Source organism: Canis lupus, chromosome 3, assembly GCF_011100685.1.
Source record: "Canis lupus familiaris isolate Mischka breed German Shepherd chromosome 3, alternate assembly UU_Cfam_GSD_1.0, whole genome shotgun sequence".
NCBI lineage: Eukaryota > Metazoa > Chordata > Mammalia > Carnivora > Canidae > Canis > Canis lupus.
The window spans coordinates 85139419-85156367 of record NC_049224.1 but is presented as its reverse complement, the minus strand read 5'-3'; the positions used below and the strand labels follow the sequence as shown (position 1 = coordinate 85156367).

General features: G+C 50.3%; 1 protein-coding gene and 1 long non-coding RNA gene across 7 annotated transcripts in view; one reads left to right on the top strand and one right to left on the bottom strand.

Annotated features, from left to right (window-relative positions):
* SEL1L3 (SEL1L family member 3) overlaps window positions 1–14488 on the bottom strand; it is a 99920-nt gene extending 85432 nt beyond the window's left edge. For 2 of the 6 annotated variants that reach the window (XM_038533549.1, XM_038533551.1), the window contains exon 1: window positions 14218–14487. In XM_038533549.1, the coding sequence (XP_038389477.1) occupies window positions 14218–14433 (216 nt within the window). In that variant the 5' untranslated portion in view covers window positions 14434–14487. Of the gene's footprint in view, window positions 1–13008; window positions 13174–14217 lie in introns of those variants that run through there. The other 4 variants (XM_038533552.1, XM_038533548.1, XM_038533547.1 and 1 more) reach the window with 4 other exon arrangements.
* LOC119871266 lies at window positions 12654–16449 on the top strand. Its single transcript, XR_005357357.1, has 3 exons — window positions 12654–12703; window positions 14509–16133; window positions 16390–16449. It is a non-coding gene; the product is annotated as an uncharacterized LOC119871266 (long non-coding RNA).
* The last annotated feature ends 500 nt before the right edge of the window (window positions 16450–16949 follow it).

The following is a 16949-nucleotide window of genomic DNA, read 5'->3' as shown; positions in this document are numbered from 1 at the left end:
ACCGAACAATTACAGAAAAACCAACACACACACTAATGAAGATTAGGCCACATTAAACTCTCTCCCCAGACTCAGTAGCATCTGCTGATCAAAATGTGACTTTCAAAGCTACGTGGCAATCATTCCAGAGTTGGTTTCCAAATGGAGGAGCTAGTTCGCAACAAATCCAGTATCGGCGACTCTGCCTTCGCGTGAAAAAGAGATGAGCAGCTTCAGACATTTCCAAACTATTGTCCTGACTTCAAATGGTGATCAGACGCAGCCAAATCAAAGGGTGGGAGACGAGTTCAAAGTGCACCCGAGAGGGAACATGACAGGGATGCCAACCTGGCCCTTCCTCTCCCGTAAGTTCTGAGCCAGCACAAGCACGCATGACGGATGGCCCAGCAGGAGTTTCCACTGCTCCAAATCACACACAGGCAAGGCTTGGACCTCAGACTGTGTTGTCTGATTCTCTCACCATGGATGGTGTTACCTGTGCCAAGAAAGATTTTAGCTGTGTGCTTATTTATCTCGTTCTTTAAGTATGAAGACCTCTTAAAACGGACATTCCTTCCAGAAGAAATTTGGACAGTTGGTCATGAGATCAAGGCAATGTTGTTTTGAGCATAAGGCACTGATGTACGGGCACTAAGAGCTCTTCTAAATAAAAGTTTGTGATTCGGGCATCCAAAACACAGTAGGAAAAAGGTAACTTCGGACCACTTCACTCCCATTAGTATGGCTATGATCCAAAACCAAAAAAATAAATAAAACAAAAATATAAAGTGTTGGAGAGAACGTAGAGAAACCAGACTCCTGGTGCATGGCTGGTGAGAATGTAAAATCGTGCAGCCACTGAGTCAAACAGTACATCAGTTCCTCAAAAAATTAAACACAGGATTACCACATGATCCAGCAACTCCACTCCTGGCTGTATACCCAACGTAGCAGAACACAAGGACTTGAAGAGATACGTTCATAGACATACCCTGATGCTCACAGCAGCCGTATTCACAACAGCCAAGAGGTAGACATCCACCTCAGTGAATAAACGGAAAAACAAAATGTGATATATACACACAATGGAATCTCATTCAACCTTAAAAAGAGAAGTATGGCACATGCTACAGTATGGGTGAAATTTGAGGGCATTACGCTAAGTGAAATAAACCAGTCATAAGGAATAAATACCATACGATTCTACTTGTACGAAGTGCCTGGAGCAGTCAGATCCATAGAGACAGAAGGGCTGGTGGTTGCTAGCGATCAGGGGAGGGGGGAGAGATCATGGGCACTTATTGTTTAATGGGCACAGAGTGATAGTTTTACAAGAGGAGAAGAGTTCTGGAGATGGATGGTGGGGATGGTTGTGCAACAATGTGAATGTACTCGCTGCCCCTGAGCTGTATACCCTTAAGAGTGGTTAAATTGGTAAATTTTATGCTGTGAATATTTTTACAAGTCTAAAGAAAAAGGTCACTGTGGCCTTTTCTAAAGAAGGAAGTGCTAAGAACCCCTTTCTTCCCAGAAGGGGCTGAGACACAAAGCTAGGTATCAGGGAATTGTGTTGACAAAGAGCAGTGACCCAAAGGCAGAATGTGCTCAAGGCTCCTGTCAACCTAGACGCAAGAGACGCAAGTCCTAATGGAGTACAGTCCCAGGTGAGGGTAATTCTACCTGGGGGATCTAGAATTTATGGAAAGAGTGGGTTTTCATTGGGCTTTGAGGGGTGAAGAGAGGTTCTTTAGGTAGAGAGGCTCGTGGAAGCCCCCACAAGCAATGTCAACAGCTTAAGGAAGAGCAGACATACTAGATAGAGGCAGACTGGTTTGACCGGAGAACAGAATGGGATTAAAGATGCAAAAGGACATGGGGTTATGAGGTCGGGGGGGGGGGGGGGGGGGTGTGTGGAGGTTAGGTCCTGGCTCTGAAGGACACTGAATCCCAGCCCAGGGAATGTGGACTCTCATTCTACTGACACTGAAGAATCATTGAAAGTTTCTGGAAAAGGGAAGTGTGTTTCTATTTTAAAGCACTGACAGTCAATTAGAAACAAAGCTGACAACCAAGAAAAATGAGCAAATGACAGAGTTCATCAATAAGCAAATTCCCACTGATAATAAGAGAAAAGCAAATTGAAACCACGCTGAAGATACCAGTTTGAACTTACTCGGTTCACAGAAGTTCACAGTTTGAACTTACTCGGTTCACAGAGATCCAAGAGTCCAATAACACACTGTACCCGCCAAACTGGCCTCTTACTGTGTACTGCTGGTGAGAGTGATCTCTATGGACGGCGGTCGGGGAGTATCCAACAAACGTAGAAATGCACCCACCCTCTGGTCCAATAATTCCTCCTCTAGGATTTTATCCTCCCCATATACTCAAATTTGTGCAAGATGATGTATGTACAGGTTTTCACTGCAGGACTATTTGCAACAGCAAAAGATGGAAAACTAAATGTCCATCAAGACAGGGCTGGTTCAGTAAATGATAGTACATCCTCTCCTGGAGGGCTAGACAGCTATTAAAACAGGTAAGAGCCTCATGTACAGATAATGAAATGATCTCCAAAGTTTGAGGGTTTCGTTTTGTTTTGTTTTTTTTTTTTTTAAACAAGTTTCAGAAGTATCATTTGAGTTTTGTTGTTGCTGTTGTTGTTTTTTAAGAAAAGGAAAAATAGGGACGCTTGGTGGCTCAGTGGCTGAGGGTCTGCCTTCAACTCAAGGGGTGACCCTGGGGTCCTGGTATCGAGTCCCACATCAGGCTTCCACATCGGGTGTGGAGCCTGCTTCTCCTTCTGCCCATGTCTCCACTTCTCATGAATAAATAAATATAATCTTTAATTTAAAAAAAGGAAAAACAAATACACATTTGCTTGAATCCACTAGCTGTTCACATGGAGAAGGACGAAGTGACCAGGAGACAGGATGAGGGAGAGACATGTGCTATCTATTTTTATTTATCTTTTGAATTTTGTACTACATGAATATTGGGGGGGGGGAAGTCGGGGGGGGTGAAGAGAAAAGCAAGTGTCCTAAAGATGAAAATTAAAAAAAAAAAAAAAGTAGCTTCTCCACGTAGCAGAGTGAGGAGGGCTGGCCATCCCTTTTGATTAGTCATGGGAAAAGTGTGGGAAGAAATCTGTAAAGAGGTGGGTACAGTCCAAACTGTCTGCCCCCGCAGTGAGAGGCTTAATTGTTTTATGCTCTCATTTATATTTCCAAATTACAGGGGGGAAAACAAACATAAAAATAATCTCATAATTAGAAGTAGTGACTGTTAGAGCCCTTGGTGATGAGCCAGCCCCCCCAACTCTTCCAACGAGGCAGTGATCGCTGAGTGGTCCCCCCACAGAACCCCGCTGGTGGCTTAGCAGAGGCAAGCCCAGGAGCCCGGCCCTCTCCCACGTTGTCCCCCCACGTGCACGGCAGCAAGGCTGTAAGGAGTGGCTGGGCTCAGTTCGGCTTTCTTGGGGTTACGGGTACCCTCAGCATTTATCCACAAGGGGCGGTTTGTTCATTCAGACAGATGTGCCCAGATGTGGCCCCTTCTCAAGATGTGAACCCAGTGCAGAGGCCAGCCGAAGACAGGGAGGCTGGACAGCGTGGCGGCTGATGGTGGCGAGTGTCCCTCGTTCCCAGTGCCCCGAAAGCCACCACCCTCACTCAATCCCACACGTGCCCAGTTAATAAGGCAACAGAGAGCAGAGGCCAGGACATACTGAATGTCACCGTGTGTTCTTTTTCAGAAAATGCCTTAAAACGTCTTCCTCGTTCCTTTTATGTCTACCTTAAAAACACACCCTAGCCCTCTTCTGCTGCTTATTTTTTATTTTATTTTATTTTATTTTATTTTATTTTATTTTATTTTATTTTATTTTATTCTTTTGAATCATGTTTTTATCGCTGACGCTGGCAACTCCAGGCTAATGCTTCTCTTAAACAGAATTCTGGGGGGAAAGGCTATGTGATTTCATGAGCTTCCACTGGAAAGTGCAGTTAGTGGTAACGTTCGTTGCTTTCCATCTTAGGGTGAAACGTGCACCGGCCCACTTTCCCACGTTAATAAGCGCAGCCTGCTGACACTGGCTTCAGCTTTGCCTGATGAACCATGACTTTCTGGACGTCGGGCTCATCACTGTAGAGATCAGTGGTGACAGAGGGGAACGAAAAAGGTATAGGACACCTGACGGTGTTCTCTCTCCAGAGCCTTCCCTCAAAATTCGGTTTTAAAGGAAATCTTCATCTGTGCATATGAAGATTATTTTATTTTCACCTACTTCAAAACCTCAAATGCAGGAAAAGTGAATCCACGGTTTAGGAGCTTATGGGTTCTAGACGCACGCCAATACAGAAGAAATGCGACGGGTTCCGATCGAGATGTGCTGTAATGTACGATATACACTGGATTTCAATGTTTTAAAAAATGCAACCTATCTAATAGTTCTCATACCGACCACGTGTTGAAGTGGATCATACTGAGATGCAGTGAGTTAAACAAAATATGCTCCCCCAAATGAATTTCACCTGTTACTTTTTAAATGCAGCTATCGAAAAATTTGAAATTACACAGGTGGCTCGTACTCGTGGCTTACGTTATACTTCTACTGGCTGGTGCTATTCTAGATTTGAAGTTAGCAGACTTTTCCTGTAAAAAAAAAAAAAAGGGCCATATGGTAAGTATTTTAGGTTTTGCAGGCCACTTGGTGTCCATGAAAACTGCTTAGCTCTGCTGTGGTATCAAGAAAGCAGCCACAGACAACTGACTTATAAGCGAATGATCACGGCTGTGGTCCCGTTCAACTCTGTTTACACAAACAGGCAGCTGGCTGCGCCCGTCGACCACAGCTTGCCGACTACGGTTCTAGATTATCGAGCTTTTATTCTAGATTTAGAGTTTCGGAAACCACAAAATGACAGAAAATGTGCTTTTTAAAGGAATGATCATACGGGAGAAATGAGATGAATAACCCAATTAGGCATAACTTTGTAGACGTGTGGTTGATGGCGCTTGATGGGTTATTTTGCAAAGGTTCCCCAGTGGTGGCAACGTTGGCATCTTGCTATTGTTTCCTTTGGTAAAGATCTAAGTGGGATGAGAAGTTCGAGCTAGCCTGGGTGCAGAAAAATGTCACGGGCTGAGCCAGATGACTTGAGAAGTGGGAGAAGCAGGAGTACAAGAGAAGAACAATTTCAGGGATGGACAAGGCTTTCGTAATATGGTGGGGGAGGGTGCTGGCCCCGAAGGGGACCTCAAAGCCACCATCTGCGGCTCTAGGGGCAGGGTCCAAATCCCTCAAGAAGACAGGACGGCCTTCAGTCTTTGGGGGCACGTATGCAAAGTAGGAAGCTGGTGTCTCGTGGATTGAAGCAGACCCAGTGGGCAGCTGCCACGCCATGAGCTGTGGCTACCTCTGTTATGTACACAACCAACACCAATTAGCAACACATCACACTCTAAATATTGATTAAGCTGAAGCTGATTTCCTGGCTTAAGTCATGTGTGTGGTTATCTGTTTCCTGCCAGGAAAATAAAGCAATTAAGTGGAAGAGTTTCAGCTACAGCCATGACACGTGTCCAACCTTCATAGGTATTTTCACATGCCAGCTTGCATTAACGGAAGTAAAAAAGCACCCAGTCACTCCTTTGTTTAGAAATTATGAGGTCAGAGTCCATGTCTTATTCATTGTTATGTTCCTGGCTTCTAAAATAGAGCTTGGCACACAGTAGGATTTTGGGTGTTTCCCGCTGAAGTGAAATACTGGGCGGGAGCATTTCAGCCAGGAGCCTCTGTGGTCCTCCTCGGCTCACTGCTCCAGGGAGCACCTGCGCATAAACCGGAGGACTGGATCCAGAGTCCCTGCCACCCTCTCCTGAGGTTCACAAGCTCTTCTGTGACAGGGGCCCTCTCCGCTTCTCTATTTCCATCCAGCCTCATTAATCTCCTTGGAAAGAACCCTTACCCTTTGGCACCGACCCCCCCACGGGGGGGCTCCTGGGGATCACAGCTGACGTGAGGTCAGGGAAGGTGGCCCTCTGGTACTTACCTTACCCATTTAGGGTGGGCTTCTCTTACCTATGGAGTCCCTCCGGACCTTTCAGACAACCACCCTACCTTCTAGAACTTTTCCATCTCTCCACACCAAAAAACATGAGTTAAATTTTTAAAATTTCCTATCCCTCTACCCCCTGTTGGACTCTTGTTCATCTGGCGAGTTCATCCGTGTTAATGTGATAATGAAAAAGGACTGCAGTAGTATCACAGATCTGCATTTCTCTGCCAGGCTGGGGGAGATAATGCCTTAAAAGCAAAGCCCAAATGCACTGCAGCTATAAAGAGAAATTTAGGGGGGTGAGGGGGGGCATTTCTGTGCCCCTCAAATTAGCTATTTAGGCAGCCACATAGATGTTCCACCTCGGAAGCTACTGGACTGTTTTGCATACAATGGAGCTGGGCCCTGAAAGATGCCCGAGCCCTCGAACATCTGTTTACACCAGAAGTAAGCCTTAATCAAAGTCAAATTTGACAATGTCACACACACTCCGGAAACATAGATTCCCTCGTGTTTGTCTAATTGTGTAAGATGTTATGTACTGTGTATGTACTGTAAATTCTTTTTAAAGAAAGAAATGGGTCATTAATGTTGTGTTCATGATAAAAGACCCCAAATTAAAAATCAAAATGCACTCAATTCATCTCTATATTTCAAGAGGGGGAGTCAAGAAACAGATGAATTTATGTATCTTCTGGATAGAAAAAAAAAATCTATCAATTCTCCCTAAGCTTCTTTTAGGATGACTGCATCTGATGCCTTTCAACAAAATCAATAAGAAGAAATTCTATTCAAATAACCCTCCCTGTTCCAAAAAGCTGAGAAAACTTGGCTCTTTTCTCTGCATGGTCCACTTGTTATTTAAGGAAAGGACAGAGAGATTGGAACATCTGAAATCACTCACGGGGAGGGTTATTTACACCAACAAATGTATGTGGGTTCATGTAATATGCAAACAATTATCGAGTGTCTGTTCTTCTCATTCCTGCCCATCCCACCCCATCAGTCACCTAAGGAAACCTTGCTCATGAGTGCTTTCTCGTCAAGCCGGCTGGATCAAACTTTCCATACATCAGAAGGTAATTGTATTGGCTTAAAAGGCCTACTTCTCCAATTTCTGCTGACCAGAAATAAGTAAAAATCCTGTTTATGTCAACAAAGTATGCAATTAAACAGAATGGGCAGTGATGTCGGTATGGAATCCGAAATCGAGATGTGCCTTGGGAACTACATCCCAGGTGACCCATATGCCTTCCTAAACCTGAGAGCTGGCTAGAGAAACACCACCACCACCCCACAGGCAGTACTCCTAGTTGCACTGGCTCCCTTCCTCTCTTTGATACTGCTTTGATTTGATTTAACTTAAATCACGAGGGTAACCAAGGGTTGGTTTGGTTTCATTTCACTGAGTACCCAACTCTGTGCCGGGCGTTGGGACCGATGCGTAAGTCCACTTCTCACTCACTTCGAAACTCATCCTCTCAAAGAGAACCTCACAGAACTTCTCCCTTCGAATCGAATCTTCACACCAGCTCTGGGAGGGACACAGCATTCCAGTTTTACAGCTGAGAAAATGGAATGGATTCAGAGACGGGAAGGTCAAGCAACTACTCAAAGACAGAACCAAAATTCAAATTCCTATCTGACTCCAAAGTCAGTGACGGGGTCTCTCTGGCCTTCCAGAAACGCCCAAAATGAGGCCCTCGACTCACCAACTTACTTCTACACCTGTCCCACTTTCTGGCCATGGGGGGCAAGATAGGTATTATCTTACCCACAAACCTACACGCCGCACCGAGCCAACTCCCCAACTCAGCCAAGCCCTTCTTTGGATGAAGATGGCAGACAAACCAGGGCAACCCAAGCCGATGTCCCAGCAATCCCTCCCATGCTGCACAGCCCTCCTGCTCCTCGGGTCCTTTCTCAGGGGAATAGGATGAGCCAATAAACAGGGCAACTGAATTCGCTGGAGGCTATTTATGGCCCACTCATGTCCATCCGTCTCCTCTGTGAGCTGCCTGGGTTCTTTATGCCTTGTCTATCTTTCCTCCAGCTGCTTCCTTCAGCCGATTCACGACTCCCACACTTTTGCCCACAGGACTCGAAGGTATAGAGAGCAAAAGGCAAATGCCATGGCTTGGGAGATTTTAGGTGCTCTGGTCAGGGTGAACGTGGACTCTGTTGGCTGACGGGAAGTTTGAAGCTCATCTCTATATTTCAAACATCCATTTTCACTCTCGAGTCAAGATAAGTGAGAGCCTCTCTGTCTCCACCCTGTTCCGATCTTCCTAGGCCCTGTGTCACGCACGGAGTGAGGAGTCTGTGAGTACCACTCGAGGGATAACCGACCGTCTGCGGCCACTGATGGAGAGCTCTGGCACAGCCACCGTCCGCGGACGACCCCCCATACATCTGTGCCACCAATGCCCTCTTATTTCATTGTCCTCTGGTCGTCTAACAAGTGCAAATGTCCACCCTGAATATTTCGGCTCTACAGCTGACATCAACACTGGCCATTGTGAGATCTGTTTTTCTCATTTAAGAAAAAATTATACATTCGAGACCAGCGTTCGGAATGGACAGAAATGCCTTCTCCAAGTGCCACCGTCACAGATGGGGCCGGGCAGCCTCAGCTGATCTGGCCAAATCTGGAGGAAGGTACGAGTTAATGATGTAAGAGAATGACAAGGGCGGGGGGTGGGGGGTTCTGTTGGCAAGTCCTGCGCGGACCACACCACTCAGCACCAGTGACCTCAGTGGAAGCGATTCCATTACCTTTTACTTTTCAAGCCCTCACCCTCTCGGAGGAGGCTCTCTGCCACCTTGACCTTTGGTGACCTTAGAATTTTCTGGCAGCTGCTGGAACCAGGGATCATCTTTTCAGAAATCTGCTTGGCATCGTTCCGTGACTTATCTTTCAGGCCTCGTCACAATTATTCATGCTTTGGCAGTATCCTAGCTACAGTCACAGTACTGTTCTTGGGCTGCCACTGAAGGTTATTCTGTCCCAGCCAATGGGGACGAAAGGCGCCCGTTGCCTCAGGACCCTGGCTCCGGGAAGCGTGCTCCCCGTGAGGGCAGGGGCTTAAAGGCATCTGTTCAGAAAACCAGTCTCCATCTCCAGTCCTCGAGAACAAGCAAAGAGGTAGGGATAACACAAAGTGGGAATCGGCCCCCGAACCAGAGACAACTTGACTTTGGAACGCATTCCAAGGCACACTCGCTGGACACCTGGACGCACATTCACACAAACACAAGTGCCAACCAACCCCCCAACCCTCAGCTGCCTCTGGACTAGACAAAGACCGTACCTTTTACCTTGCCATCACAGATGGCAAATATTTCCTGGTTTCACCTATTCTTCTCTTTAACATCCTACTTCCATTCTGGGGCCTCTTGCTTCTGTTTTGTGTATTTTAGGCTCCTTTAGACATGACCTCACATCCTGGCCAGTGGCACAGTGACCGCTCATTGTAAGAGCTTTGCTAATGGCCCATGCATCTATGTATGAGAGGAACGAGCTCAGAGCAGCAAAAAGCAGAAAGCAGTAAGTTAGCCTGCCTAGGAACTGGGGCTCCGGAAGTGGACAGACTTGGGTTTCAATCTTGGACTACCTGTGTGGCCCAAGGCAACCTACCTAACCTGAGTCTCAGCTACCTCAACTGAATGAGGAGCATAACAGCTCCTACCACACGAGGTTGTCGTTAGAATACTGGATAATGCAGGGGCGTCTGGGTGGCTCTGCTGATTAAGCATCAGATTCTTGATTTCAGTTCAGATCACGACCTCGGGGTCCTAGGACCGAGCCCCACGTCGAGCCCCACATCGGGCTCCACGTTCAGTGAGGATCTGCTTGAGGATTCTCTCCCTCTCCCTCTGCCCCTCCTCCTGCTCACATGTGTGCGTGCTCCCTCTCTCTCTCTCTCTCTCTCTCTCTCTCAAATAAATAAATAAATCTTATTAAAAAAGCCCTGGAAAATGCATATAAATGACTTAGGATAATGCAAACTATTCTTATTATTTATGATTCCAAATTATGGGATAGCTTTCTTCCTCTAGTATCTACATGTTCCTGAGATCCTGCCCAAGCTACTCTGCTCCACCTCTACCCTCCACCTGCTGGCCTCGCCTCCCTGACCAATCACTTCCTCTAGGAAATATTCCTTGACAAGGAAAATGGACACGGTTACGCATCCCTCCCCCCTTTTGTTTTCTGTATCTCGTGTTTCCTGCAGACGTTCCCCTGCCTTGCACAGCGAATTTCTCCAAGGTCAGAAAGCCTTCCTTACCTCTCACCACTGGCTTAGGTAGCACACACCTCTAGAGCAGAATCTTAAGGAAATGGATAGATAGACCTTTAGAACAAAAGGTGGAGCCCATCTTCCAAATCACACCTCTGCTTTCCTGGGTTTGACAAAAGCTTAACATTTAGCTGCAAAGTGGTTTGCTTGTTTATCAAAGTCCTTCCTGCGCAGTGGCATATCTGCAGCCCATCTGAAGGAAACACAGTCAAGAAGCACTGCCGTTTCCCTCTTCCGGATGGTTCCAAAATCCAACCCTTCCCTGTCTGCCAAGACACTCGGCCGCGCTCAGGTTAGTTCGACTTTGCGGTATTTTCTATAATCTCTGTCTTCGGAGCCCTCACCTCACTATCTTGCTCTACTCCACGCAGAGCATCTCTGTCCCCTCCTGTGATCTGTTCTCTTAAACCCCCCTTGGTCTAAACAGAACTTTTATACTTTCTCCACCACCTGCCTCTGTTCCTGCAGACCACGAGGCCTTTGGGCTTTGCTTCTGTCACTCTGATTCCTCGGAACTGTCAAGAAGTGGTCTCTCCTTGCCAGGTCTTGGGATTTCCACATGGAACTTTTCAGACCACCTGTACATCAATGTTTCACACACTGCTCCAGGACATCATTTCTGCCTCTGTGGGTAACCAGGGCCTTGTGGATGTGGATCATCTGTTTAAACTGAAACCCTGTCATCATCTGTTTTGGCAGTTATATTTACGAGCCTGTGCGCTGTAGCCCTGTGGCATAAATATTAAATAATACCACCTCTGGGGTGAAAAAAAAAAAAAAAACCCAGACCATGCATGTTAACCGACAACTTCTTAGGAAAATATCGAATAAATCTGGCCACAAAATCTGGTACTGGTTGACTTTAAAATAGGAGGAAGAGCCTGGATAGCTCAACAGGTAGACGCTAAAGCAGAATTACAATTAGCATTTTTACACCCTCCTGCTTCAAGAAACGCAACAGACGAGAAGTAAAGAGTGTTAAAAGAAACTTGGGCTGGATGGCGATCTCTTTGGAATCAAATTTCTAATGCCCGACAACGTCTCCAAATAATGGCGGTACCACATAAATGAGAACAATCCTGGACAATGACACTGCTCAATTTTAAGCATTCTGTGAACTTCCTATTACATCAGTTTCATGATTCAGCATTTTCGATTTCACTTATTTACAGTAATATATGGCGAGATAACCCAGGGCTTCTGCAGGATCCTGGAGCCTAAGGTAGGCAGGGCAGGAAGGGTGTCGCCTTCTGCAGGTTCACCATTGTCTGGGAGAATTCCGAGCAGAAGCTAGCAAGCCTTCAAAGGAATCGAGGGCTAATTCCCCCACCTTGTCCTGAGGATGAACATTACTCGGGTATTTTTAAATGGGCTGGTTTGGGAAAAATAGGTTAGTGCCATTCAGCTGGAGACTGAAAGAGGAGCCGGGAGGAGCGCAAACGGTCCGCGGGCGCGCAGCAGCCGAGCGTCTGTTCTCCGAAGCGGCAACGTTGCAAAGCTCGAGACGCAGCTAAAGTCACCGCTCGGGCGGGCGGCAAGCGTGTTACCAAGAACTCGGATTCTTCCTGGCATCCGCAACTTGGCTGGAGTGACCGCGGAGGAGTTGGCGAGCGCCGCAAGCGCGGGGTTCGTCGCCGGCGCGGTGGCAGAGAGCGGTCCCGGCCAGGAGGACCCGGCGGGGACGAGGGGAGGGGGGGGGAGGGGAGGGGAGGGGAGGGGAGGGGAGGGGAGGGGTTCGCCGGGGGAGGGGGGGGGAGAGAGGGATAGAGAGGAGAGGGGAGAGGGGGAGAGGAGGGGGAGAGAGGAGAGGGAGAGATTATAGTGTCTCTTGGTTCTCTTTCTTTGTCTATCTTCGCTTTTATATTTTGTTCTTTTCCTTGTCTCGTGTTTCACTTCCTTTATTATCTTCGTTGTTCTTTTCTCTTTTCTCTCTCTGTTCCTTGTCCTCTTTTTCCGCGTTTCCTTTTCCTCGTTTTCTCTCGTTCTCTTCTTTTCCCCTTTGCCTTTTTCTCTTTCCGTCTCTGGTGGCTCTCTTTCTCTCTTTTCTCTTGCTCGCGCTTGGCTCTTTGCTTCTCGTTATTGCTCTCTTTTTCTCACCTGCGCTCATGTCTTTCTCTCTTTTTTGGCTTTTGCATTTCGTTTCTTTCGCTTTCTCCCCTTCTCTTGTTAGCTCTCTCTCGTACTCTTCTCTCGTTCTTTCTTTTCCTTTTCCGCTTTCTCGTCTATCTCTCTCTTTCTTCTTTCTTCTCTTTCTCTTCTCTACTCTTTCTTGTCTTTACTCTTCTCTTTCTGCTTTTTCCCTTTCTTCTCTTCTCTGGCACGGGAGGCGAGGAGCTGCGAGACTGCGAGGGAAGCCCCGGCCGGGTAGGGGGGCCGGAGGGAGAGCCGCGCGCAGGGTGGAGGGGCGCGGGGGCGGGAGGGGCCCCCGGGGGCCGCGCGTCCCGGAGGGAGAGCGAGCGCCGCGTCCGCGCCCCCGGCTCCGCGCCCCGCGCCCCGCGCCCCGCGCCCCGGGCCCCATCCCAGGTGCCGGCGCGCCCGGGGCGCAGCGGCCGGGAAGCGAGCAAACTAGCAGCGCCCCGCCGCCCCGAGCCGCAGCTCCCGGCCGCCCCCCGCCCGCGTCCCCGGGGCCCCGCGCGGAGGGGAGGACCCGGGCAGGGTCCGGCGCTCACCAGGTAGCAGAGCAGGAGCAGCGCGCAGGCAGGGCGGCCGCCGAGGCCCGGGGGGGCGCCGCCGCGCGGGGGGGCCATGGCTGCGGCCCGGGGGCCGACCGCGGGCGGCGGGGGGGGTCGCTGCTGCCGCCGCGGCCACCCGAGCCCCGCGCCGCGCCGCTGCATGGCGAGGCCGCCCGGATCCGGGCCGGAGCAGGTCACCTGGTGCAGGGACCGGCCCCCGCCCGAGGCGCCACCTTCCCGCCCGCCCCCGGCCGGGCCGGCCGCCGCGCGCGGGGCCACCTGCCGCCGCCGCCGCCGCCGGACCCGCCGCCGCCGCCGCCGCCGCTCCCGCCGCCGCCGCCCCCGCAGCCCCAGCCGAGCGCCGGCTCCTCCCCGCCTGCCGGTGCCCGTCCCCTCCCTCCGCGCTGCCTCCCTGCCCGGCCCGCCTCCCGCGGCGCCCCCGACCCCGCCGCCCGCGCCCGCGCCCCCGCCCCCGCAGGTGGGGCCCGCCCCGGTCCCGCCCCCCCGGCTCCCGCTCGCACCTGTCTCCCCCTCGCCCCCGCTTTCCTCCACTTTGTGCCTTCCCTCCGGGTCCCCGCCCTCCCCCCTGCGGACCCCGCAGCCCGGGCCCGCGGGCGCAGCGGGTTTCGTTTCGTCGCCTCCTCGGCGAGGGCGCCATTCCCGCGGGGCGCGGGGCGAGCGGGCCCCCCCGGACGCGCTCCGGCCCCCGCCGGCCTCCACCTGCCCACCTGCCCACCTGCCCACCTGCAGGGCGGGGCCGCCTCCCCGCCGGGCGCAGTCCGCACCCGGGTTGCGCCCCGCCCCGCCGCCCGGGACGCCGCACGTTCTGGATGGTTCCCGAGGGTTTTGTGCGGTGCCGCCGCCGCCGCCGCCGCCGCGCTCTTTGTCTTAATTGTCCAGGGCCCCGGCGCCCGAGGCGGGTCTGCGCGGGATTCGCAGCCCCGTGCCCCGGCCGCTACTCTGGACCGACGGGAAAATGAATCAATTAGGCCAGTGCCATCTGCCGAAGCCCCAAACGGAAGGGCGAGGCCGGCGAAGTGCACGGGCACTTTTTAAGATAAATCCTGGCGCGCCCTCGGCCTCGGGACCCAGGCTGGACCCGGCCACCGCCTCGGAGCCTGCGCCCCCCCCCCCCCCGCCCCCGGCGCCCCGGGAAGCGCAGGGCTGGGGCCCGTAGCTGCGGCTGCTGGGAAACGCTTGACCCACCTTGGAAAGTTCTGCAAAGCTTCCCTTTGGCGCCGCTGGATTTGTGCGTAGTGCGACTAAGGACAGTCGGGAGCCAGGGATGGGATGGGGGTCCGGGGGGATCCGGCCCCCGCCCGCCCTGCGGGGATGCCACCGCGGTGGGTGCAGTCCAGCCGGGGCCAGGCGGCAGGAGAGGCTGGCAGCAAAGATGGGGTGCCCGGGGGCTCGCGCCCCCATATGCCCTCAGCCCTCTCAGTACAGGCCCGGCCGCGCTCAGCAACTCCGCTGAGTCATCCCTTTCTCTTTATTTAGGTCACCTGAGGGCTGTGGCCGTGGGTCAGGCTCCGGCTCCCAGGCACTCACCGCCAGGTAATGGCTTACATCGGTGGTTTTCAAAGTTCATCCTGCGTCCCAACCGCCGGGAGGCCGCGGAAACCACGCAGGCTGGACAACCCCACGAGAGCTTCAGGTGCAGCCGGCCCGGGGGAGGCTTGAAAAGCTGCCTTTCCGGCGAGCTGCCAGGGGACTGCCGGTCCCCAGACCTCATTCCCAGAAGCACTGGCTTATACCAAGGGTCATTCTGCTGCCACCTCATCCAGCAGCCACCACGTGAAAGCATCTGAGGGTTTCTTTGTTTGACAGATGTCTCCAACACCTGTCCCGATTCCATAGACCCAAAGCATTGAAAATCCTCCTGTGCGATGTGCAAAATCACTTATTCTATTGAGTGTCCGAGGGGATGAAAGATTTGGTGGCTTTGTCCCAGATTGTGTCCATATAGATATATATTTATATGTTTGGTCAGATCAAAGGCTAGACTATGCTTTTCAATATATGTGGAAGGAAAATTGCCGGCCAGTTCCAGAAGATGGGGTTTCACAGTATTTCTGGAACTTCCACCTGTCTTCCTGGGGTTCTCTGGCGTTCTCTCCTTCTTCATTGCACACAGACTCGCTTGGTCTTCAGGGAACTAAATGGTTTCCTCGGGTTGTTTGTAATCAGGATTCGTGGCATTGGAGGTTGAAAAGCCCGTGGGTTTGAATTTCCCCAAGTGTAGTCACTATGGAGGCACCCCAGAGGGCACTGGGCTATTTTTACCCTGGTATAGCAAACCTCTTGATATACTCGCTGGGCTTCTAGTGTGTTCCTTCTGTGTGCATCAGGCATCACCCAAGGCCCCAGAATCCAGAGGTGAGCAAACATTCCTTCCCCAAGAGGAGCAGCAGGCATTGCAGAAAACTAACCAGACCTCAGTGTGGTCCTCAAAAGGGGATGTTCAGGTCGCTCTGTGGCCTAGGACGCTCTGTGGCCCAGGGTAGGGGGTTGCGGGGCAGACTGATGACTTTGTGCTGGAGGGGGGCAGAAACAGAGGGTCAGGATTTCTATTCACAGCGGTCTGCGACAGCTGATCCAGAAGCTAGAATCAGTTTAGGCCCTCGCCTCCTCTCTAGCTGCCCCTATGGGTCATTTGAAGGGTGCGGCCTTGTTATAGAAGAAGACCGTTCAACTTAAGCATAACCATTCTTTCCCGCCTTTACAATTTATTGGTTTAAATGAAGTTTTGATGCTCCACTAAACTGTGAAGGTCCCCGGGGACTGTATTTATCCGGTATGGCTCACCACTGCCTCGGCGTGAGTCAGTTTATCCCATCCCCTCCGACAGGCCGCGAGACAGCAACTCCACACCTCGACCTGGAACAGGAGAGAGTCCCAGGGGAGGGTAGGAGCCTCTCTCCACGGGCTCACGGGGAGGAGCAACCAGAGGCCTGGGTGGGTTGGGTCAGGGCTGCAAGAAAAAGGCCAAACCTCCACTGAACAGGCTTGCCTCCGTGGACACGGAAGGGCATCCCAGGCCAGTCGATCTTAGACGCCGATATGGTTTGAAATCTTGTAAAGTCTCAGTGACCTATGCCGTTGGCCAACTATTCACTTGTCAGGTAAAGATATTTAAAGCGTTTAATAAAGCTAAATTTAATAATATAAAAGTCATTATTTTTTATATTTATGTATTTATATTTATATAAAAATACAATTATTTAAGATAAATAATAAGTTTAAAAATAATTTATATTTATTTTATTATAATACATTTAATAAAATTCATTTTATTATAATAAATTTAAAATAAAATAATTATATTATTTATGTAAATAAATGTATTAAAATGTGTTTAAAATAAAATTTGTTGGGCAGCCCGGGTGGCTCAGCGGTTCAGCGCCGTCTTCAGCCCACGGCGTGATCCTGAAGACCCAGGATCCAGTCCCATGTCGGGCTCCCTGCATGGAGCCTGCTTCTCCCTCTGCCTGTGTCTCTGCCTCCCTTTCTCTCTCTCTGTGTCTCTCATGAATAAATAAATAAAATCTTCAAAATATTGTTTTATTATTATTTATTAAAAATGAAAAAATATTTAAAACAAACAACCCCCTTGCCCCCATATGCTTTATTTTATCAACAGTATTTCATCCAACAGACAGGGTATTCTTACCATCAAAAAATTAGGAAGGACCTAACATCATAATAAAAGAAAGTCCTTTAAACTGAATATAATTTGTGAAAAACACCCACTGTGTCATTGTCTTATTTTGCTGTGGGCCAATAGAAACTTAACCTTCAGGCTGTCACAGTCCGTGCAAGGGCCCTTGGCAACCACATGTCTAGGTGCCAAGGATGTCTCTGGAAGAGAGATCCACCCCTGCTGAGACACCTGGTCTCTGAGTTACAAGTGGGCACCGGGAGGGCACTACATAGGAGCC